The sequence below is a fragment of the Pinus tabuliformis genome, chromosome 2_1, assembly GCF_031772625.1.
Source record: "Pinus tabuliformis cultivar Carrire ecotype Pingquan chromosome 2_1, CPIR1, whole genome shotgun sequence".
Lineage (NCBI taxonomy): Eukaryota > Viridiplantae > Streptophyta > Pinopsida > Pinales > Pinaceae > Pinus > Pinus tabuliformis.
The window spans coordinates 852,039,120-852,064,645 of record NC_142299.1 but is presented as its reverse complement, the minus strand read 5'-3'; the positions used below and the strand labels follow the sequence as shown (position 1 = coordinate 852,064,645).

The 25,526-nt window shown below is 39.1% G+C and overlaps 1 protein-coding gene across 4 annotated transcripts in view; it reads left to right on the top strand.

Annotated features, from left to right (window-relative positions):
- LOC149203333 (uncharacterized) overlaps nt 1-25,526 on the top strand; it is a 197,369-nt gene that overhangs the window by 109,147 nt on the left and 62,696 nt on the right. For 3 of the 4 annotated variants that reach the window (XM_089403404.1, XM_089403403.1, XM_089403405.1), the window contains one exon: nt 16,593-16,682. The exons of the other annotated variant lie outside the window; for it this stretch is intronic. In XM_089403404.1, coding sequence (XP_089259530.1) covers nt 16,593-16,682 — 90 coding nt within the window. The remainder of the gene's footprint in view (nt 1-16,592; nt 16,683-25,526) is intronic. 4 annotated transcript variants of the gene reach the window in all.

Sequence of the window (25,526 nt, the reverse complement as noted above, 5' to 3'; positions counted from 1 at the left end):
TACATCCGTACAGTCCGTACAGTTCGTACAACATTTTCCAGATTGTCTGTTAGGCTGAAAACAGATAAGTTTTGCTTACTGGAAATTTTTGTTTTGCTGAAATTTATTTGCTGAAAAATTTCTCACTGTAAAAGGCATTTTCCAGAAATAAAGAAGAGCTCTCAAATTGGTTTTCCCCAAGAGTTGTAGGGGGTTTTTCCAGGATCAAGTTGACCAAAAATCTCAGTGTTTAAATGTGTTTTAATGGCTGTTTATTACAACTGATTTTTATTTCTGCAATTTCCAGCATTCTGTAAAATTTCCAGAATTTGTGTTTTCAGCAATATTTATTTTTTCAGCTTGTTAAATGTATGGTTATGGGAAAGGGCATTTAACTACATGGGAGAAATAAGGTGAAACTGAAAACCGGGGTGGGAAAACAGAAATTTCTACATGGTATCAGAGGTTGAGTGCTGAAGGGCAGTTTGGGACAGCAAAAGAAAAAATTACAGCTGTTGATTTTTCACTCAGAAAATTCCAGCACGCTGATTTTTTCATAAACAACAGTTTTATCTTTACTACAGCAGTGCTATTTTTCAGTTTTAGGACAGTAGGATGTCATTGGGATTGAGGGTGGAGGATAGGCTGGATGGGCATACAAATTACAACGTTTGGAAGGAGAGAATGCAGAGTAACTTTGAGGAGGCAGAAGTCTGGGATATCATGGTGCATACCATACAAAACCCTGTTGTTGTGCCTACTGATGCTACTCAGTTGATAACTTATAATAAAAAGAACAACAAGGGTAAGAGGCAGATTCTAGACGGAATCAAAGACCATTGCATTCCTCATGTGAGAGGAAAGAGCAATGCCCATGAGATGTGGACAGCATTGTCCAATCTCTACCAGAGTACCAATGAGAACCGGAAGATGGTCCTGAAGGAGAAGTTGAAGAACATTAAGATGCGTAATGATAGTGCAGCTCGATATCTCACAAAGATTACTAATGTGAGAGATGAGTTGGCAACGATTGGAGAGGCCATTCCACCCACTGAGTTGGTGCGGATTGCAGTGAATGGCCTCCCCCGTTCATGGTTGAACTTTGCTGATGGGGTTTGTGCACGTGAGACCCTTCCCACATGGGAGAGGTTTTGGGATGATTACATTCAGACAGAGATCAGGAAAGGTCAGCTTGGGGCAGCCAAGCCAGTTGAGCAGGACGAGGATGTAGCACTGGTGGCAGGAGGCAAGAAAGGCAAAGGGAAGAAGCAGGTTTCCACAAGCAGTGGTGGGGGCAAAGGCAAAGGTAAAGGTAAACAGGGGAACACACAGAAGGACTATTCCAAGGTGAAGTGTTGGAATTGTGTGTCCGGAGAAGAAGAAGAAGAAGAAGGGGAAGAACCAGGACGTGGCAGCTTCAGCAGAGATTGAGGACTTTGCAGGTCGTTTTGACCGAGAGTTTGCGTTCACTACGTGTGAGTCCTCTAGTGCAGGATCACCTGCCACACAGGTTCAGAGGGAGCATGCTTTTCCCTCGATTAGCGGAGCATCTTCAGGTATATGGTATGTGGATAGTGGGGCTTCACGTCATATGACAGGAGGCCGTGAGTACTCCTCAGAGCTTTCAGAGAGTGGCACTGATATTGAGGTAGTACTCGATGATGACAGAGTTGTTAGAGCAGTCGGGGTGGGGACACTGACATTTCAGAGGGAGTCCAAACCTCCCTTGAAAGTGTCAGATGTTCTTTATGTGCCAGGGATGAGGAAGAACCTCATATCCATCTCAGCTTTGGAGGACAGAGGATATGAGGTACTGTTCAGGGGAGGACAGGTGTTGTTGTATCCCAGGGGCACTCCAGCTGATTCAGCTAGAGTGATAGGTGTACGCCATGCAAAGGTGTACAAGTTTGCATTCCAGCCCCTTTTGGCATTGAGCAGTAGTACCGACAGCAGAGCTAGCAGTTATGAGCTGTGTGAGATTTGGCACCGCAGGATGGGACATATGTATCATGGAGCCTTGAGGACATTGCGGGAGATCACTACAGGTGTGCCAGATTTCAGTACTGATCACTTTGATACTTGCAGAGGTTGTGCGATGGGCAAGTTTGCCAAATCCCCTTTTCCTAGCAGTGACAGCAGAGTGACTGGGATACTTGATTTGATTCATTCTGATGTGAGCAGTCGGATGTCTCATGTTTCCTTGAGTGGATATGAGTACTATGTTTTATTCATTGATGATCACTCCAGGAGGACCTGGATTTATTTCTTGAAGACCAAGAGTGAGGTCTTCAAGCGGTTTCAGGAGTTCAGAGCTCTTGTGGAGACACAGATAGGTCGGAAGATCAAGTTCCTGAGGTCGGACAATGGAGGAGAGTACACCCTTGGAGAGTTTGTTGATTATTGTGCGGAGGCAGGCATTAGGAGGGAGTTCACTGTTCCTTACAACCCCCAGCAGAACGGGGTTGCGGAGAGGAAGAACAGATCCATCATAGGGGCTGCCAAAGCCATGTTACATGATCAGGGGTTGCCATTGTTCTTGTGGGCAGAGGCCTGCAAAACAGCTGTTTACTTGTAGAACAGGAGTCCGCATTGTGCCTTGGGGCACATGACTCCGGAGGAGGCTTTCTCTGGGAAGAAGCCTGATATTGGTCATCTTCATATCTTTGGATGCATTACATACTCCTATATACCCAAGGAGAAGAGGACCAAACTAGAGCCCACCGTAGAGAAGGGTATCTTTGTGGGCTACAGTGAGACCTCAAAGGCCTTTCGGATTTACATTCCTGCACAGAGGAGAGTTGTTGTCAGACGGGATGTGAAGTTCGAGGAGGATAGTGCCTTTAGGAGGTCACGGGAGTTAGAGTATCTGGATCAGCCAGACCCTCAGCAACAGTTGAGTCAGTCGCAGGGATTCAGTGGGCAGGGATCAGGAGGATCCGGAGGTACATCTATGAGGATGTCAGGTCCGTCAGTGAGTAGTGGCTCGCCGAGCTAGAGGGGGTGGTGCTCCGGGCAGCATGCAGAGCAGTTCACAGAGCAGTTCAATAGGGAGTCCACTGATGGACAGTTCACATGGTACCTCAGCTTCTACAGGTTCAAGTGCAGGTAGGAGGACAGCAGACAGACAGTCAGGAGTTCAGGCTACTGATGGTGATGAGGAGGAGGAGTTTCATTCTCCTATGGGAGAAGCATGCTCAGGGAAGAGAAAGCCCAAGTGGCTTCAAGACACCTTGAGAGATACCGCATCTGTTGCTGAGCCGAAGAGGCCGGTCAGAGAGAGTAGACCACTTGAGAGGTTTTGTAGCTATATGGCGATGGTTACCAACATCCTTGACTCTGAGCCTTCTAGCTATGAGGGGGCAGCTAGCCAGCAGGTCTGGAGAGAGGCCATGCAGGAGGAGTATTCTTCTATCATGAAGAATGATGTTTGGGAGGTGGTGCCGAGGCCTGAGGGAAAATCCGTGGTTACTTCCAGATGGCTTTACAAGGTAAAGCATGCTGCAGATGGTAGCATTGAGAAATTCAAAGCGAGGTTTGTGGCTAGAGGGTTCTCCCAGGTAGAGGGAGTTGATTATGAGGAGACCTTCACTCCCGTGGCTCGATATACTTCGATCCGCTCCATTATATCGATAGCAGCAGAGATGGGTTGGAAGATCCACCAGATGGATGTGAAGACCGCATTTCTCAATGGCTTCATATAGGAGGAGGTGTACATTGAGCAGCCACAGGGCTTTGAGGTGCATGGGAAGGAGTCCCATGTGTGCAGACTGAAGAAGGCCCTTTATGGCCTGAAGCAAGCTCCCAGAGCTTGGTACTCCAGGATAGATATATACTTGCAGGGGATGGGTTTCACAAAGAGTGAGGTAGATTCAAACCTTTACTTTATTGTGATAGGTGAGGAGCCTCTCATTCTGGTGCTGTATGTGGATGACTTGGTCATTACAGGTGCAGAGAGACTCATAGAGCACTGCAAGAGAGATCTTGCGACGGAGTTTGAGATGGACATCGGCTTGATGCATTAATTTTTGGGCTTGGAGGTGTGGCAGGAGGAGGGGCATTTATTCCTGGGGCAGGGGAAGTATATTGTGGACATCCTTAGTAGATTCCACATGGAGGATTGTAGACCCATGTCGACACCGATGATCACCAACTAGAAGAAGCTTCATGCTTCGGATTCCGAGTTGGTGGATCCCACATTGTACGGGCAGCTGATTGGTTCCTTGATGTATTTGGTCAACACTAGACCATATATCTGTTTTGCAGTCAACACGATGAGTCAGTTTATGTGTGAGCCTAGGAAGGTTCACTGGGTGGCTGCAAAACACATTTTGCGGTACTTGCAGGGGACAGTGGATTATGGTCTGGACTACAGGCAAGGAGATGGAGTGAGATTGGCAGGATACACTGATTCTGATTGGGCAGGTTGTGCTTCTGATAGGAAGAGCACTTCAGGGTGTTGTTTTGGGTTGGGTTCAGCAGTAGTGTCATGGTTCAGCCGGAAGCAGCAGTCAGTAGCACTGAGTTCAGCGGAAGCAAAGTATATGGCAACGAGTCTAGCTAGTTGTGAGGTTATCTGGCTTCGCAAGATGTTGTTTGGCTTATTTGGTCAGCCGTTGAGACCTTCAGTGATTTACTGTGATAATCAGAGTTGCATTAAACTCACGGAGAATCCAGTATTTCATGACAGGTCAAAGCATATCGGGATCAGATATCATTTCATCAGAGACTATGTTCAGAAGGGAGCTGTGAAGCTTGAGTATATTTCCACTAATGAGCAGGTTGCAGATATTCTTACCAAAGCCTTACCACGGGGCAAGCATGTCTACTTCAGAGACAAGATGGGTGTGGTGAGGAACACCTTCCTCGGTAAGAGGGAGTGTTGAAATTTGGTACCGGAGGACAGGTGGTTCCCTTAGGCTTTGATCTTTGGCTTAGGGAAAAGTGTCCAAAAGAATTTAATTTTTTCTCCTAAAGTAACTTTATAATTTTTATAAAGTTAAATCTATAATTTAGAAGTGACTTTAAGTGATAAAGTTACTAAGTCTAATTTTAAAGTGACTTTTATAAAGTCAATGAAAAATTAGAAAGGAAAAGTGACTTTGGAAATAAATGACTAAGTGGGTCTTTATTAAAGTGGGGTGAATTAAAAAATAGAAAGTGAGATTTAAATGAGCATTTAATCTCAGCTATTGATCTAAATCTATTTCAGCCATTGTATTTAGGGATCACCCAAAAGTCACTTAGGGTTGGGTTAAGGGAGGAAAATGAGGAAAAGATCATTCATTCTTTCATGAGCAGATTGGGAGAAGGAGAGCAAGAGAGCAAGGGAGATTTCTGGACAGGAAGGAGAAGGAGGCAGCAGCTTGGCACACATTCCAAGGCAGCACTTCAGCAAATCCGTACAGCTTAAAGAGCAAGCAGTAAAAGATAGATTTTTGTGAGAAAACAGGGAAAAACTGATTTTCAGGCATGAATTTTGAGGAGGTGATTTTCTGCATGGAAACCGAGGTCTGTCCGTACAGTCCGTATGGTTCGTACATCCGTACGGTCCGTACAGTTCGTACAACATTTTCCAGATTGTCTGTTAGGCTGAAAACATATAAGTTTTGCTTGCTGGAAATTTCTGTTTTGCTGAAATTTATTTGCTGAAAATTTTCTCACTGTAAAAGGCATTTTCCAGAAATAAAGAAGAGCTCTCAAGCTGGTTTTCCCCAAGAGTTGTAGGGGGTTTTTCCAGGGTCAAGTTGACCAAAAATCTCAGTGTTTAAATGTGTTTTAATGACTGTTTATTACTGCTGATTTTTATTTCTGCAATTTCCAACATTTTGTAAAATTTCCAGAATTTGTGTTTTTAGCAATATTTATTTTTTCAGCTTGTTAAATGTATGGTTATGGGAAAGGGCATTTAACTACATGGGAGAAATAAGGTGAAACTGAAAACTGGGGTGGGAAAACATAAATTTCTACAGTGAGTAAATAATGCAGAGAATACAAACCAGCACCCGGTAAAGAGTGAAATACCTCAAATAAGTACTAGTTTTGATGTCTCGAGTTGAGGTAAGAGTACATAGATGAAGTGGTCTATGATAGGACAAACTTCCTGCTGTCCTGCACTTCAAACACCTGTAAATGATCAAAATCTACAGAAAAAACAAGTTTGGTGTGCTCATTAAGCCACTTGAGAGTGTGGAAACACACTAGGATCAAGTGTTCATGGGTGTTAATGACAGGGCTATGAAATATTAGCGAAATAACAATCCAGAAATAGAGTTATGAAATAAATTGTAAAGGTAAAGCAATCTGAAATAGCAATTGCATAAATTGGAGGGCTAATTCCTCTAGGGTTAAGCTCAAATCCCCCCCAAGCAAATTATAACATTTTCCAACATTTTGAGAGGTTGAAAATAAAATGAGTGCAATTAAAACCAATCAGAGGTAAAACAAAGTTTACTTTGTTAGATCTCACCTTATTTGCTTCAAATCCTAGGCTAGGTCTCCATATATCCTTGTAGAAGATGGCTGTAATTTTATTCCAGATTTGAGAATACCTTGAAAACCCTCAAAAAATGATGAGAGAGCACGATTTTATCTTTGGCCATTAGATGTTGCTAGAGAGGCCCCAAAACCCAAGATGTCCACCTTGAAATGAGACTATTTTTGGTATTTTTATCTTTCAATTTTTTTTTTGTATTTTATATATATATATATATTTTTATGGATTTTCGAATAATATAAATAAATAAATGACAATAACTTGAATTTTGTAAAATGGTGGTCGGTTGGTTGGATTTAGAGCTAATGCCTTATATTCACTAGAGCTTAATGGGGTCAAGATGAATGTCGTGCTTGTCGTTTATGACAAGAGGGTAGAATCCTAGAAGTTAAATTACCGTCTTAGCTAATCAAGACAAGTTATGAAACTAAGCACTTCTTGAAGGGTTCCTTCCCAGGGGAAAGCCAACCATAAGATCAACTATGGAATGAAATAAAAGGAAAATCGTTAATGATGAATCTCTAAGGTATTGTCACGACACTAGAGACCTCTCCCAGTTAGGCACACTCGCACTCTCTAGTCATGCGGCCCTGACATGTTTATCACTGAAGGCGAGACCTACTCTGTTTTACTTAACATAGATTGCGTCTCACAATTCAACACAGAGAATATTCTTGTCTTAGTTAAGCCAGTTAGTGGAAACAACACTTAACCAAAGCCCCAGGCATATCATTGTCCATACAAGATGTGGCATGCCTAGGTTCATTAAACTTAAACCAAATACATGTAAAAATCCATCCATACTTACCACTTTTCGTCTTTCCCTGTTATTCATCTTCATTCTTCGGGATGGTAGTCATTTTTTATTTGGATTGGTCCCCTCCATCCTCATCCTTGAGTTTAGCCCTGGAAACTTATCCCTCGAGGTTGATGTAGCTAAAAGAAAGATAAAAGCTTAGAAAATCACAACAAAAGAAAAATACAAAATACAAAAGATGGCTACAAAATTTATTTAGTGCATGAGCTCTAGCCCCCTCATTAGCCATCACCCAGTTCCTCATTCATTCAATGCTTCATCTAAAGAAAGGAACTCTTTTATTTCCCAACCTTGACAAGCAATAAACTGTATCATCTTAAAGGGGAAATGAAAAAATTCAAAAGCAAGCTTGGGCTCCTAAGCTATGCACCTAATAAAGATAAATCATAAAGAAGTAAAAGGTGGACAAGAGCGGTGTAAAAAACAGGTCGAGGAAAGGGGTAACTCATACCACCATGATCGCTCCCTCCTTACATCTATACAATTAGGATGTTGGACCCCCATTAGCTGGTCACATGGCTGTGACACTTGCGCTGAAGTCTTTCCCACTCTGCGACCATCATTATCACAAACATCTATTGATTGATTAGCTAACTTGGGACATGGAAATCTCCTTGGGAGTTGGAAACACCTAATAAGGTTGTTGACCTAATTGTCCCTAATATGAGGTAACTTGTTTACATGTCCTGATCTAGTTAGACGTTTGAAGGTAAGTTTTGTATGAAGTATTCTTGTGTCCCTAACATTAGGTGTGGTCCACCATGATGCATTCATGGTAATTGTCCCTAACGATTGTTGATTTCACTTGATCTTTAGAGGGTTTTTCTAGGTGTTGTTGTCACAATAGTAGAGACCCCTGAGAGTTTATCTTCATCACATTCAACAACACTTCAAAGGTTGTTGTTCTTAGTCCAGAGAGTATTTCTGACCTTGATGATGCAATAGTGCCCCTCCAGAGATGAGTGTTGGGCTATGAGATGATTTCACATTGTACTTAGCTCTCATTAGTACCCCTAGATGCTACAACAATGAGCCATTGATGGCATGGTGTTGAATTTATTGATTATGTGCCCAGATGGACCTACGCTGCCGCTTAGCCTGGCCTTGACATTGTTTGATGGGCATTACTTGTTCTAGAGCCCAAAAGATTATTGATTATCCTTGAGACAACATAGGAGGGCTTTTACATCACTGTTAGACCCCAATGCTTGAGCCTGATGATGCCACGTCAACCCTTTTACCCCTAGAAGGGTGATGTAGGGCACATTGGTGAGGACATCATGGTTTTGGAGGCGTACCCAAGTACTTTGAGCTTTTCCTGGAGTATGGAGAACTCATGATCCACTGGTCGCTTGTGGCAGATTGAGCATTTATGGAGGTTAATGTTATAAAGAGGACTTTATTTTCCACACGTGTGGGCTACTTTGGCATTTATTGCTATGCTTTTGAACTAGATTGAGTTTGGCTTGTAACCTCACACTTGTTGAACACTCAAACAAACTTGTTTAGGGATTTGCTTATAATTTTTTTTGAAATAAGGCTAGCCACTTTTTCATCACCACACGTTCATTCATTGTTTTCTTCCAAAGAGTGCGTTATGAATATAATTTATATAAAAATAATAAAATTAATGTAAACAATAATAATTGTAATTAATGATTAATTAGCTTGTAATTAGTTAATGAAAAGGCATGTTCCAAGGACATGACCATTTAGTGAAAGGGTACCTACATAGGTTTATAAGCGGGCCCCTCATTTGTAACAATCATCTCATATCTTTTGTATATTTCAATATAAATATATTTATCCTATCATTGATATTTTCATATTTCATATCTTCTGAGTATTCCACTGCATATACGAACTTTGTTTGTTACATGGGTATCAGAGTTGTTCGATCCTTTGGCTGCCTGATCACTATAGAGAACCAGTCGGATCCGGCCTTTGGCCATCAATATTTTGTCAACCTTGTTGCTGTCACAATTGAAGCATTTCGCTACACAAAAATTGAAGTTTCTCTGTTTCGCTAGGCGCTTGGCTATTTAAAATAATAATAAAATAAAAGAAAGAAAGAAAGAAAGAAAGAAAGAAGTTGTCTTAAAAGAAATAAAAAGGGGGTCTAATATATTAAAATTTAAAAAAGGTTAAAAAAATCAGAAGTTAATTTTTTTTATTATATAAAAGGTAATTGAAAAAACGCAAATAAAAAAACAGTTGTAAAAATATATATATATATATATATATATATATATATATATATATATATAAAAAGGGCAGTCGACCACCACCAAATGGTCGTCGACCATAAAGGTTAGCTTTCAGTTCCTTCCGGCATACGCCCCTGGACCGATTCCGCTACCAAACACTACTACCAACAACCCTGCCTACCAGCCCCATCGCTCTTTCTGTTGTCAGTACTGTCACCATCATAGAAATATAAATCATTACATACATTAATAGAACTAAGCAGTGACAAATTAGACAACCGTACACTCAACAATTTGTACAACCAATTTACAAATTCTGTGTGGCTTCGGACATACAAATTTGGGTGCAAATTTCTGCATTCAACAGTAGCAGACACCATCATTCAGTGCATACACTGCCATTTAGTCCCAGCCCGTATAATCACTGTTAAATCATACAACAAAAATTGTTTACAACAATTTGTTTGAAATATTAAAAAAAAACAACCAACACGATCCATCCGTTGTGGAAATTTAACCGTTGAACTACCAAACCCCAATCAATCCATACAACCACATCAATTTAAATTTATGCAAATCTGTCCCTGACGTACTTTCTGTATAGTCAACCACAAAATAATAAAATTACTTTTTGTGAAGCCGTTGTGCCATTCAAGAAGGTCGGGGTTAGGAATAATCAAAAGATTTCAAAGCCATACAATGCACCTCTTGGTTGTTGATTAATTAAAAGAGAAAGGTAAGCTGTAAATTAAATTCAAATAAAAGTTGAAAATCCAAGACATATTGAAAGGGTTAAGTGTCCAAACATGCTTTAGTTATATAAAATGAAAATTTTAGTTGTTCAAAATATACTTTAGTTATATAAAATGAAAAGGTATTTCACATTCTTTTAAAAGAAAAATAGAGTATTCAATTAAATTGAAAAAAAAGAAAAAAGAGACTTATTATATATTGAAGAAATGGGTCTCTTATTAAAATCCTAAGCCTTGATCAAAGTATTGTTGATAAATTATTGACAAACACGCAATGGAGTTGATGGTCGCAGGAGAAATAATGGACTATAATCCACAAATGAAGAAAATATGAGTCTCGTAAACGAGTCTACATTTTGGACTAGATGTCCATTTTGTAAAACAGAGTTTGGGTATTCGTTGGATTTTAAAAATCGCACGACATTCTGTCCAAAATGTCGGAAATTGTTTACTTTTGAAGAATATCATGGTAATACACAGAGGCAAATTAAAAAATTAAAGGAAGAACTTGTAGAACTTCAACGAACGGATGAAGCATCGGAAAAGAACGAAGATCGATTTTATGAAGAACCAATAGAAAGTAATAGAGAAATTTGGTGTCTAAGGGACCCTAATAAAAAATGACTTGAGAAGGTCTAGAAGTCCAAAGATACAAGGAAAAAATTAGAAGAAGAAAATGAATGTATCGAGAAGAAATTGAACAAGAATCTATTAGAAAAGGAAGAAGAAAATCTGCGTTTAAAAACCCTTAATCAAAGGTTATTACAACAAATAAAAAATTTAAAAGATGAGAACAACACTAAGAATAAAGTCAACAATCTAGAAACGAAGAACTTTCATGTTTAAAAATCATAACCAAAATCTACTTAATCAGATTAAGAAACTTAACGAAGATAAGAAATAATTGAAGAATAAATTCTAAAAACTTGTTGCAAAAGAAGCATGAAAATCTTCAAGCATAGCAGTCCAAGTTGAAGAAAAGGGAACAAACACAGACTCCATTAATTTCACAGTTCAGACAAATCCAAATCCAATGGAATTGAAGACATATTCAGATGTTGCAGTTCATATAAGGGAAATTCCAGGTGAAGATTCTGTAACCAACTCAACATCATCAGTACGTGAAGTAAGTTAAGAAATTGCCACACACACGATAAGGGAAAATCAAACCAAAAGAACTCCTTATCTACATCTGAATCACAAGAGCAACAAACTCAATCAATCTATATCATTCAGATTAGAAACAACAAACTTATGTTCCGAAGAATACTACAGTTTGCACAATTCAGTTCAGTGATAACAATTCATTACAAATTTCCAGTAATTGAAGTATACAGAGGATTGATTTAGGATGGTCAGATCACGTCTTTGTGCGACAATTTTATGTATGACTCCAAGGATCTTATCACCTTGTATCATTGAAGTAGACAATTCAAAGAACTTCGAAAGATACAGATAGATTACAAGACAAAGAAACAGGTGATACTGTTCGGATATTCCGACACAGGAAATAGTTAAGTATAACTTGGTCTAGTGTAGAGTTAGGTGAAGTGTGTTTTTTTACTATATACATTTGTAATTTACAATCCGACGGTCACGATATGTTCTAGACATGAAGTGATCCGACAATTCATTCTCTCCTGGGTATCACTGACACTTGATCCGTGGCTTAACACACGATTGGTCCATGATCTATATTTAAAGAACTTGGAGGGTAATTTGTAGGGTGACCGTTCATGAGAGAAGCTTATGTGAATTTCCTTTCTTTCTCTAATAAATTGCCTGAAGTGGCCGCGTTGGCTTAGGCCATGAACTGTTTCTCTCTTTTAGGGTTTTAACCACGTCAAGAATACTGGTGTATTGATCTGTGATCTGTTTGTGAGCGGTGTCCTTTGGTGTTCTATCTGAGGAACTTAGCTTGTAAATTCTTACATGGTATCAAAGCTATTTAAGGGCCGCATTTGTTGGTGATCCAAATCAGAAGCCGATACAATTGCATTCGACTGTTGTTTCTTAGATCTACAGTTTCTGACTGCTTTCGGGCTGAGATGACTGCTCTATCGTGTTAGGAGCATTTGTTCCAGTGAGGAACCTCTTTCGTTTCATGCGAAAAGGTTTCTAGTAGCCCTAGCTACGTCATTTTTAATATCTGGAGGTATACAGTGTTTATTTGTACTTCTAGCTATTTATCTCTCTGATTTTTATTACCAGATCGATTCCTTTCATTTCTGTGTATGCTCTTTGCCCCGCGACTCTGTGCGATCTGGGCAAATTAGAAACAGAAAGGAAGGAGTTTTCTCATACATATGCTCTTTTCTGCTGTGCCTTAGTGTGATTTCGGAAAATCAGAAACATTGACGAAAATATTTAGTTTCCAGCGAAAGCTAACTTCAAGCCATAAGGTTTGTTTTTTTTTACATGTCTATGTTGGGTTGTGCTGTTTTTTGTTTTTTAGGCAAAAAGAGTTTTTTCAAGTAAGCGTGCACCCCAAAGCTTTAGTGACTAAAAAAGAAAAAATCCCTTCCTCTTTTCCAAAAATTACTAACCTTTTAAACTAGCTCACTTGGTCCAAAGTTACTTTATGAGAATAGAGGTTTTGGGTTCAAGTCTTTATTTTTGTTGAGTTATTTTTTCAAAAAAAACATGTAACTTATGTTTTAAAGTTACTTTATGTAAAAGTGTTCTCATCCATTATAAAAAGTGAGTCACTTATAATTCTAAAGTCTCTTTATCTTTTATTTAAGTTACAATTTAGTGGGTAGCTCATAAAGTACCATTGTAAAAGTGACTTTCACTTATTTATAAAAGTGAGTCACATATTTGTTTTTAAAGTGAGCTTAATTAGATTAAGTTTGGAAAGGAGGGAGATTTTTTTAAAATATAACATTATCATTCATTTCCTTACATTCACACACTTCGTGGGCGCCTTCACCAATTTTTCTTCAAAAAGCCATAACTTCTTCATTCAGAAGCTGTTTTTAGAGTCATTTTTTTTAATCAGCCTAATTTTTCGAGATATTTCCATTGGAACACTTAGTTTCAGCATCTACAACTTCAATTTCTGTTAAAATGGAAAGTCCATGCCAAGTTATTCTTGACAATATTAACTACTTCCAATGGTGGTTCTACATTATGGATTTACTTAGAAATAAAGGTCTTTACAGAATAGCCTTAGGCCAAGAAAGTAAACCTAAAGATGAAGATAAGACAGCCAAATGGGAAAATAGACAAGATCAAGCACGTGGGTTGATAGGGATGTCTATTTATCCAGACCTTAGATTCCATATCACAAAACTTGATACCCCTAATGAAGCAATGAAATAGTTCACTAAAGTTTTTGGAATTAAAAATGAAATTAGAGCTCATCAACTTGAAAATGAGTTGCTTACGTTGGACCTTAATAATTTTTCTTCGATTGAAGATTTTTTGTCCAAGTTCAAGACCCTTAGAACTTCTCTTGGAAGGTGTTAAGGTTAAGAAAAAAGATGGTAGCCTTATCTATTCCATTCTTGCTTAAGTTGGGACTAGCCTACTCTGTGTTTGTTTCCACCTTCCATTCTACTAGAGAAGCATTTATTTTTCAAGGACAAGACTACAAGTCCCCCCTCTTTTGATGCTTTTTGTGATTCTTTAATAAGAGAACAAAAAAAACTCTTTCATCTTGGTTTTCTTAATCTTGGAAACTCTACTAAGAAAGCCTTAGCCGCCCAACAACAACCAAATTCAAAGAATCCTAAGAAGCAGTATCCTAAAAAGAATGGTCCTAAACCAAACAAGGGTCTTAAGCAATTTTAGTCTCAAAATGAAGATTCATTTCAACAAAATGATAAGGCAAATAAAAACAAAGGGAAGAAGACTGATAGACATTGCCACTTTTGTAATCGAGATGGCCACTTAGAATCCAAATGCTTTAAGAAGATGGAAGCCTTGGAAGTGACAATGAAGAAACATTACATCCATTTGGAGCACTCTTCAACTTCAACTTCATCTTCAGGAATAACACTTTCTGAATGTGGTTGTAAAGCATCTCGGACTGATTATGCACTAAATATGTCTTCTTCTTCTCATTCTCATGAGTGGCTCATTGATTCTGGAGCTTCTTATCACATGGCCAAAAACAAAGCCATCTTTTCTTCTTTAAATGATTGTAATACCAAAAATATATATGTTGGTGATGATGTATCTCTTAGTGTTGTAGGGACTGGAATTGTTCATCTAGAAAATGGTCAATTTAATGGTGTACTATGTGTTCCAACCTTATCCTGCAACCTTCTATCTGTATATCAGATAACTCATTCAGGTGAAGGTAAAACCGTTGAATTTTGACCTCACGATGTTGTAATTAAGGACCTAAGAGATCCTAAACAGAGTTTAGCTACTAGCATTAATGATGATTCTACAAGGTTGTATAAGTTTAACAACCTTGGGTCATCAACTCTTCCCTCGGTGTTTGTTGCTCATAATGATGAAGTGAGCAAACTTTGGCATAAGCGATTTGGTCACTTAAACTATCGCCCCCTTCAAAATCTATGTAAAGAAAATATGGTGACAGGTCTTCCTATGGTATCTTGCAGAGGTGGTGTTTGTTCTGGATGTGTACTTGGGAAACACATCGGGATAGTTTTGAAAAGCATGGCTCTTGGCATGCCTCAACCCCTTTATAGCTTATGCATAGTGATTTATGTGGTCCACTTCCAGTTGTTTCATTCTCTGGCTACAAGTATTTCTTAACTTTCATTGATGATTTCTCAATAGACTTCCTTCTTCTCCTTGCGGCTTGACCATACAAACCTATAGCTTTTCCATCTTATGCTCTTTAAAACAGCTTTGGTTATCCAAGACAAGGATGCCCACTAAATTGGAACTGCTTCTAAAACAAACTTTACTAATACAAGTACCCCCAACTGTATATAACCAACGACGACAGCAGATTGATATCCTCTTTTCCAACTTTGATATTAATCAATTCCATTTTTTTTCAAATAATCATTGGGATTTAAAACAAATCGTAGATATTTTAGTCCCTCCACCAACTCAATCTGATGATAAGGAAACGATTGAGCAAAAATAGTCCTATCATCTCTGAAATTCCCATGAAATAAACATTAGATTTCCTGATTTTGGTATTCATAGTTGTAGTTGTACAGTATAAATCCATAATCTCTTTGAGCTTGACCACATCCCTTTTGATCCATCACAGAAAATCAGAATATCATCAATAAATAAAAGGTGGAAGAGATAAAAGGAACCCTCAATCTTCATGACTGCAAAGCCCTCAATCTTTATGGAGGCAAGCTGCTTGTTTGCCTCCATGGGCTTGATTGCCTTCGGATGTGGACTCCCAAACACTTGGAGCAGTCTTTTCCTCATTCTGCACATTAACTCTTGAGATTGCTGAATCATGTACTAAACTACCTCCACATAAAGCTTCAAAATCTAGAGTCTTTCTAATAAATCCTGAATCCAACTCTATACCATCATTAGTTGACAAAACTCTCGGCACATTGAGTATACCTTCCAGCATGATGGGAATGGGGAAGATTACGTAAATGAGGCATTAGCATCCTGAGAGCCACTACTTTGATTACAACCCACCCTGATTTGACAGCATCTGACTCATCATTACGATTTCGATCTCCCCCTTGACTCAAAACCAAAGCTAGATCATTGTCCACCAATCCAATAGGACTAGGGTTTTACTTTTCATCACAATGGGATCATAAGATCCCTGTCAGACCCCCCTGCCTCACCTGCAAGAACATTTTTACCAACTTTTGTCTAGTGTTCTATAGTCTCCAGCATAAACTGTGTTATTGGTTTTGTTATATTTTAAACATTGTTTTCTAAATGCAAAAATGTGGTTTTCCATTTAATGGATTCATTTCCAACTGCATCAAAGCATACCAATATTTTTATAATGGTGCAAAATTACTATTTAGTATTTTTGTATGGTAGGATTTTCTCTTTTACCTTTTTCTTCCCTCACTTTTGTATTAACATTGCGAATGGTTTTGGTGTAATGCTTCGTCAACTTTCTTTGGCTTCTTGTTATCTATGTGATGTTGCAAACTATCTTATTGCAGTGGCATATCCCAATGGTTGGATTACTTTGTGGTCTAATAGTCCTCTACTCCTATTTACATGATGTTTTTCCCCCAATTTTCTTGTATGTACACCAATCTGCAAATTCAGAGCCATGACCTTCAAAGTTTGTTTCTCTTCAAATATGCTTTCCTGCTTTAAATACTGGAAATCTGGCCAATACTAATGATTTTGAGCTTGTCCTCTTACTATGCAGTCATTTTTCTAATGGGTATGCAGTCATTTTTCTATTTTTTTTATAGGTCTCTCTTCCTCGTCTTAAGGCGATGACATGGAGTATGGAGAATCAAAATTCTACTCCTGCAAATCGAGTTGCTGTGATTAATCTGAAGGTATTTATAATTCTGAAACTGTTCTTTGAGATTTTATATATATATTTATATTTTGTTTATTTGGATTATCTTGCTTCACCATGTGGCATGTAAATTGTTGACTAGCTGAACTTCAACTAGTTTTAAAATCTTTGAGTTAGAAATTTATTGGAAAGGAAAAGACTAACATTGTTCTTCAAAGAGGTTCTAAGCTAGTTTACTTGGGACTGCATTAGTGTTGGAGAATCTAATTCCAACAACCTGCTAGGTGTCACATCTGTCCATCCAAGTGTCCTAGTTCAGTTTCAGTTAGTCCAGTTTAGTTCAGTGTCACTGCAATTATTTCTTGTTGATGTTTCCAATGTAATCTTATTTAACTGATTCGTAATATTGAGAAGAGCAATATCTGCTGCATTTTTTCTTTTCATATTCATTGTCATGGTATCAGAGCCCCAGGTTGCATAAGACTCCAGAGAGAGCAGCAGAGACCAAAAAAACGAGGAGGAGAGGAAGCATCCGTTGTTTGAAGAAGCTAGTTGTGTGAAGCCGGTTCTGTGAATAAGGCAAGTCAGAATTTTAAAAGGCCAATAGGACGAAGCAGATTGTTTCCTCTGCTGAAAGAGAATACCGGAAGAAGTTTGTTTATTTAAAATAAAATAAAATTGAGTGAACAGCTTACCCATGCTCAGAAAGCAAGTGTGCTGATCAACTAAAACTTAAGAAACAGTGAAATCAGCGGCTCAGCGCATACAGAGAGAGTATTGGGAAGTGCACTGACAGGTTTATTCAAAAAAAGGAGAGCGATCTAAGTGCACTGACAGCAGATTTCTGGTGGTTGATTTTAATTGGAGCACACAACACGATTTTTTGAAGGAATCCCACAGCCTCCGAGTCACCGGATTTCTTTTCAAAGGTTGTTTGAAGCCCTTGTTTCTAATCTTGGAGCACGGAGTTCAAACTCCTGTCATTGTAAAGTCAAACGACTCATCCAAAAGGCAAACACGAGCCACAAACTAGATAAGTCAAAAGTCCATGAGTCTTTTTCAAAATATTCGCAAGGCCTCTTTAAACAAGATTTACAAAAGGAAAGGTGATTCATTTTTTATTTAAAACAAGGATATTATGAGAGCTTTTTTCAAAGGGAGTTTAAAAAGTTGCTCATGTATGTAATTCCTTTTCGAAAAAGGCCTCCAAAGGTATTAAAAGGTGCTAATGTAATTCTTAAAGGGCTTCATTGTTTGTAGGTGCTCTGGCTACATGATCTGGAAGAAGAGAACAAGAAAAGTAAATGTAGTTGAAGTCAATTTTTTAAATTGTTCGCCTAGTTGAGACGTAGACCAGCAGGCATCTTAATTGAATTTTTATGTGGTTGTAATTAAGGGGGAGTGTTCGAGAATCTAATTCCAATCACTTGCTAGGTGTCACATCTGTCCCTCCAAGTGTCCTAGTTCAGTTTGAGTTAGTCCTATTTGGTTTAGTCTCATTGCAGTTATTTATTGTTGATGTCTCCAATGTAATCTTATTTAACTGATTCGTAATATGGAGAAGAGCAATCACTGCTCCACGTTTTCTCTTCATATTCTTTTTCAATTAGATGTTCTTCTATCACAAAATAAAGAATCAATAATATTGTAGATAATGAATGTTCCCTTCCTGATCCTCACAAAAGTGTAGAAAACTAACACCTTTTTTTTTGGTTGGGAACACCTCCTTTTGGACTGGAGATGTTCCTAAACTCCTGTTGAAATTTGGCAGCTCAGGGAGAAATTCACTCCATTGGGAAGCCTTCCTCATCCAGAGAAAACCCTTCTAGCCCTTGGAAGAACTTAATTTGGTCAAGGAAAAATATTATTTTTGATGTGAAACCCACATGTGAACAAAAGTACAAGTTGGCTTGGGCAAGGAAATTCGACCTCCTTGGACACATATAAATAGACCTCATGTCACATCACTTGGAGATCATCATCGTACATCACATTCTTCTCTTGTATGGTTCGTATAGCTCTGAAATTGTAGGCCTGTGCTCACACGTGCAAAAGGAAGGAGGAGATTTTTGATTGGTGCGTTGACTTTCAGATTTGACAACGTTGACCAACCTTTGACTACCTTTGACTTGGTTTTGTTTGAATTGAAATTATTCATGTTTTGGAAGGTGAATTATTTTGGGTTGTTTGACCAAGGTTGACCATAGACTTTGACTGAGTTTGATTGCAGATTTGTGGAGGTTTGACCACAGGCTTGATCTCTCCTTTGACAGAGTTTTTGATGACTGTTTTGATTGGGTTTGACCAAGCTTGGAAGGCCGAGTTGATTGCTGCTTTGACCGAGCTCTTTGGAGGCAGATTTGACCATTGACTGGTTAGAGCTTCTTTTGCTGCTGTTGACTTTGACTAGAATTTCAAATTTGACTTCTTGACCAAATTTGATTTTTGGGCTCATCATTGATAAGATATTGGTTAGTTGATTTTAGATGGTGAAAGGTTTGAATTTGACTCGTTGATGATCTTGAACATTGTATCTCTCTGCTGAACATTTGATGACAATCTAATGGAAGAAGAATTTTGAAAGGGTTTCCCCCTTGTGGGGTTTTCCCTAGTCTTTGACCAGATACCGTGTCTATATTGTTCTTGGCTGTCTTCTATTGTGCATTGGCTTACTGTTCTATCTACAACTGCTTATTGTTGCTAGAAGATTGAATTATATTGGATAAATTGATTGCTAATTGAAGAAGAATTAATATAAGTGATTGTGTTAAGCATAGAACACTGGAAACTTAACAATTCCATGATTGGAACATGGAGCATGTACCATGTTGCCCAACAGGTATCAAGGGTACTTTGTTGCTATGAGTGAAACACCAAGTATGGAAGGATGCGATGATGAAGAGTATGAATCCATCATAAAGAATGATGTCTCGGATGTGGTTCTTAGACCCAAGGACAAGTTTGTTGTCACTTCTAAATGGCTTTACAAAATCAAACATGGAGCTGATGGGAGCGCTGAAAAATACAAGGCCAGATTCATTGCTCGAGGCTTCTCTCAAAAGGAAGGAGTGGTCTATGATGATATATTTGCAGCAGTTGTCCGATATACCACTATCCATTCGATTATTGCTCTTGCTGCCTCTTAAAGATGGAGCTTACACCAAATGGATGTGAAGACTGCTTTTTTGCATGGATCGCTTAAGAAGGAAGCCTACTTGGAACAACTTGAGGGGTTTGAAGTACAGGATCGAAGGACACACATATGCAGATTGAAGAAAACCCTCTATGGGTTGAAGCAAGCTCTAGAGCTTGGTATGAGAGGATTGATAGCTATCTTATGAAGCTGGGATTTACAAGGAGCGACGCTGACCCTAACCTATATTTCAAGGTTGAAAATGACATGCCTCTCATTCTGGTCCTTTATGTGGATGATCTCTTTCTGACAGGTGCAGACCCTCTCATTTATCAATGCAAGAGGGAGTTGGCTTCCGAGTTCGAGATGAAGGACCTAGGACTAATGCACTACTTCCTAGGCCTGGAAGTTTGGAAAAAGGTAGGTGAGATTTTCGTTTCTCAAGGAAAATATATTGTGAAGCTGCTTGAGAGATGTGGGATGGTGGATTGCAAGTCTATGTCTACTCCAATGGAACTCAACTTCAAGAAGCTATGTCGAAGTGTTGTTGGACCTAAATTGGCAAATCCTTCTGAATATAGACAACTTGTGGGGGCCTTGATGTTCTTGATAAACTTGTGTTCTAACATATGCTTCGCTCTGAATGCATTAAGTCAATTTATGGTCGAGCCTCATCACATACATTGGATTGCTGCTAAGAATCTCTTGAGATATCTTCGGAACACAAGCTATTATGGACTGAGATACACTGCGGGGAATTTGAGGCTGCATGGATATACAGATGCTGACTGGGTTGGCAGTGTGGTGGATCGTAAGAGCACATCTAGATGTTGCTTCTCATTAGGGTCTGCTTCAATTTCTTGGATGAGCAGGAAGCAGAAATCGGTTGCACTAAGCACCACCGAGGTTGAATACATTGCAACTAGTATGGCTTGTTGTGAAGCTGTTTGGTTGAGGAAGCTCTTCAATGAGCTATTTGAGCACATGCTGGATACCACTGTGATCTTTTGCGACAACTAGAGTGGGATTCACCTTTCAGAGAATCCTGTGTTCCACGACTCCTCCAAGAACATTGATATCAGGTACCACTTTATCTGGGATATGGTACAATGGGGAGCAATAAGGTTCCAACACATCAGGACTTATGAGCAGGTCGTAGATATTCTCACGAAGCATTTGGGGAAGATCAAATTCTTAGCCTTCCGAGAGAGACTTGGAGTCGTTGAAAGACCCTCCTGTGAGGGTCTCGTTGGAGTTGGACACTGAGCTCTAGGAGCTCTTCGGGGCTTGGGGTACTTCTTGGAGCTATGAGTGACCATAGGGTGAGTGGTTCACCTTCCCATATGTGGTGCGCTATGTACAGGGTGAGTGGTTCACCTTCCCATATGTGGTGCACTATGTACAGGGTGAGTGGTTCACCTTCCCATATGTGGTGCGCTATGTACAGGGTGAGTGGTTCACCTTCCCCTGTGATACCCCATGGTGACATGTGTGGAGGGTGAGTTCTTGACCTTCCCCTACTAGACACATGTGTGTAGGGTGAGTGGTTGACCGTCCCCTACGATTGACATATGCATAGGATGAGTGGCTCACCTTCTCCTACGGCATATAGGTAGGATGAATGGTTCACGTTCTCCCCTTGATGCCCCAACATACATCTTACCCATGTAGTTTGAGATTCATGGGAATTACCTCTCATCTGGCTATTGAGTTGGGAAACATGGATAGGGACCATAACACTATCGATGGACACATCATGTATTGCCGTACTCTCTATGTCTAGGATGCATGGTGTTCAACAACCTGATCTGGGATCATTTGAGGTTCTACCTTTGGATTGATTTTTGTCACTGGAGAGTGGTAAGGTCTTGTGACTCACTATTGATCGATTCTTCTTCATTATTACTTCATGGTTCAGCAAAGTAGAGATGAGATGACAGAGATGATACATGACGACAGTTGGATTGGCAGGTGTAATTCTCCCTAGTTGAGAGGGAGTGTTAAAATTGGCAACTAGGGCCAAATTCCACCTTAGGACAACTCATTTGATGGAGATGATGATTGCATTAGATTCCTCTTTTCGAGAGGTCCAAGATTGATATAAAGATCATCTCATTCGGACAAGCAGAAGTGTGATTTTGAATTTATGCCCACATATGTGCAAATTGTTCAGGTCAGCCTCATCATCATGTAGGCTCAAGAAGCCCAATGGATGTGTCTCATCACCCACAACGAATTGTATAAATACAAGAGACCTCACACCTCATTTGACACATTCATCACTCACACATTCTTATGTCTTTTCATCTGATTGGTTCATACAACTATTGGGCATCTTCTCTCTCTCACACATGTGGCAAGGAGGACAAGTTTTATGGGTAGAAGTGCAGGCTGAAATTTTAGAGTTCTGTGACAGGTTTGACCAATGTTGATCAAGGACTCGCTGACTGAGTTTGGTTGCGATTTTGGCCTCAAAAGTTCGATTTTTCTAGGTTGCATCTCTGGGCACAAAAACCGATAAATTCCGGTTTGTTTGACTTGCGTTGACTTCAGGGTTGGCTGCAATTTGACCGCAGAACATTACAACAATTTTCTCTCTCCTTTGATAGAGTTTGACTGAGCTGTTTTGTGTTGAATTTGTCCTCCTGATCAGGGCGAGTTTGACTGAGGAAGACCGAGTTGCTTTGAGGATGATTTGCTGATGTTTTGACCAACATTGTCTTTCTGGTTAGGGTTGAAGTTTGACTATAGAAATTTACAGGGTTGTTTTGACTTTGTATTGGGCAAGTCAATTTGACTTTTGTCCTTTCTCTCTCTACTAAACTTTTTAAAATATTATAAGAAGAATTAATCAAAGGGTTTTCCCCACATTGGGGCTTTTCCCTGGCATCTGTCAAATCTGGTGTCCTCTTGTCTTGGCTTGTCTTCTGCATTTTGTTTCATGTTCTATCTGCTTTTATTGTTAATGTGATTATTGTGATTGCTATTGGAAATTGGAAATTGTTATTGGTCTACTAAGGAACATTGGAGTAAACTGTGCTAAGCATAGAACATACCATTGTTAACTAAAGTTGACAAAGGGGAAGCAAGGAAGACAAATGCAAATCGACCAACAAGAACGAAGGATAGATCTGTACAAGGGTTTGATCAGTAGGGATAACTCGAAGTTTCTTGTTGTAAGTAATTTACTCAATGGGTCATTATGCTATGAAGGGAGCGCTTGTAAGTTTTGAAGTTATTTGAATGAAGAACTGATTTGGAGGGCATAAATCCTTGTGTGATGTGTGAGATTGGTGTATCTTTATTTTTGTTTCTTTTGCAATAATTTGTTAAGATCCCAATTGTCTTTTATTAAGTAGATTTGGATAATAATTAAATATTGCTACAAGGAAACTAATAGGTAGTAATTGACTAGATTGTTGGGGTTAAGGAAAATTAACAAGGTATTAGAGCTAGAAAATCAATCTCTGAAATTGTACACAACTGAGATCCACACGTGGTAAAGAGACAACCACAAAGCAAGATTGTGTCGGTAGCTAGATCCAGCTAGAGCTAACAAAGACAAAATAAATAAATTTAAAGGTGGGGTTGTGAGTGGTTGATAGTATTGCGAGTTTTCAACAAAAAGAGACTATAGCCATCAGGGGGACAACGATTGTCAGCGTTTAGCATGGGGAGACTTTGCTACCGAGTGGAGACAATGATGGGTTGCAATGCAAGGAGCCTTTACTGTTGGGTCAAACCACACGAAGCCGAAAAAAACTATTGTAGAGTGTAGTGTTGAAAAGTGTAACTAGGTTCTGTCTTCATAATGACGTGTAATTGTGATTTTATGTAATTGATGTAAAGAAAAAAATGAAATTATTTTTGTAATACTTGAATCATGGGTTTCATGATCAAGGAATTTTATTTTTAGTTGAAGCTCCCATTGTGGGCTATTAGGTTTGGTCATAAAGTCATAAAGTCTAGTAAAGTCATTGTCAAGGATTAAAGACCCATTTGGGCATGTAATTCATTGTAAAAGAAATTTTGTTAACCCTCCAAGACCTTGTCACAAGCTCCCCTTGAAGTTGGCCTAAGGATAAATCTAAAAGGGCATGTCGGCCTTGCCACCAAGAGAAGTCGACTTATTTGGATGCACAAACCACTATATATAGGTCAACTCGACCTTCATTTGAGGAAATTTTTTTCGGTCAAGAATAAAAGACAAGAAAGAAGTGCAAAGTTCACAAGGAATGAAGCCTATAGCCAAGCGAAGGAAGGAGGACCATAACCAAGGTTATTTCATATATGTTTTGGGTTAATTCACTCCACACAAGTGAAGTATAGGTGCTGTCTACTACAGAAGGAGCTGAAGTATTGCAGTCATACTTTAAGGTCAAGCCAAGGAAAAAGTTAGGTTGGGGATCAAGCCGAATTACCAAAGAAGAAGCCTACACTTAGAGCGAAGGAAATCACGTTACCAAAATTAATCAAGTACTGCAACTGGGGTTCTTGAAGTAAAGCTGAGGGATATAGGTCTAATCTAAGGGACCGAATTTGAAGGATAGTCGAGCTAGTGGGAGAAGTAAGAAGTTTGACCATCATTGACTCAAGGAAGAAGTTGAATCAAGAAGGCTTGTGACTTGGTCTTGGAGAGGTTGTTGTGTCAAGGGTCTTGGTCATGGTCTTGGTATTTGCCAATTGAAGTCTCTATAAGAAGAAGAATTCATTTTAGGTTTTCCTCTCAAGTTGGAGAGGTTTTGGTTGTGACTGATCTCCTACATTCTGTGTCTCTTATCTCTTTATTGTTTATGCTTTGGTAATTGTTTGATGAAGAATAAAACTATAATAATCTAAATAAAGAAAAGAACCTAATCTATGGAAGTCAAAAGCATTCACAAGTAGTTATCATTGATAGAGAAATCTTCTACTTCTAATGCCCTAGATTTCTCAACGTGTAGCTGCCATGGAACACGTGCTGCGGGCATAAAAGGAAAGAGTTGCCACCAAGATTTTGTGAGTCCACATAGGGTAGGTTGGCCGAGCGATCAACAAGAGCTGTAGGCATATAATAATCACGAGAACCGTACGGATTATGGACTACAGGAGAAACTAAGGAGTAGTTGGTGTAGGTGACATAATAATTCGCAAGGTATAACACAATGTTGTTAAAAGCGCGAGCGGGATTAAATCGGCGCCGGGAATAAAGCGGAAAAAATCGGCAAAAGCGGGAAAAAAGCGGAAAAAAGCGGGAAAAAAGCGTTTGGCACAAAAATATTCATTTTTTTTCAATTTTTTTAATATCTAAACCATCTACAACATAAAATAAATACATTGACACATAAATATGATAAAAAAACTAATATATAAGATGTTTAATATCATTTCTAGCGCTAAAATCACACATAACATTGAATCATGTCCTGAATAGTAAGTCCTGAGTCCCAACTCAGCCTCAAAATATCAACAAAAAATATGATAATGTATCTCATCATGTCATAATGTCATATACAATAAAATGAAAGTCTAATCCTATTGATTTCCTCTGCCCCTCTTGCGAGAAAATGGCACAGCTTTCTCTTTCCCTCTAGATGTAGAAGCTGGTGCCTGTGCTGGTGGAAATGGCAGTGGAGTCTGACGTGCTCTAGAAGCTGAAGAACTAGTAGTAGCAGCTACAGGAGGTAGACGGAGACCACGTCCTCTACTGGTGGTAGTGGTAGCCCGGGTAGGCGGTGTCACCTCCTCCTCCTGCTCCTCCTCCTCCTC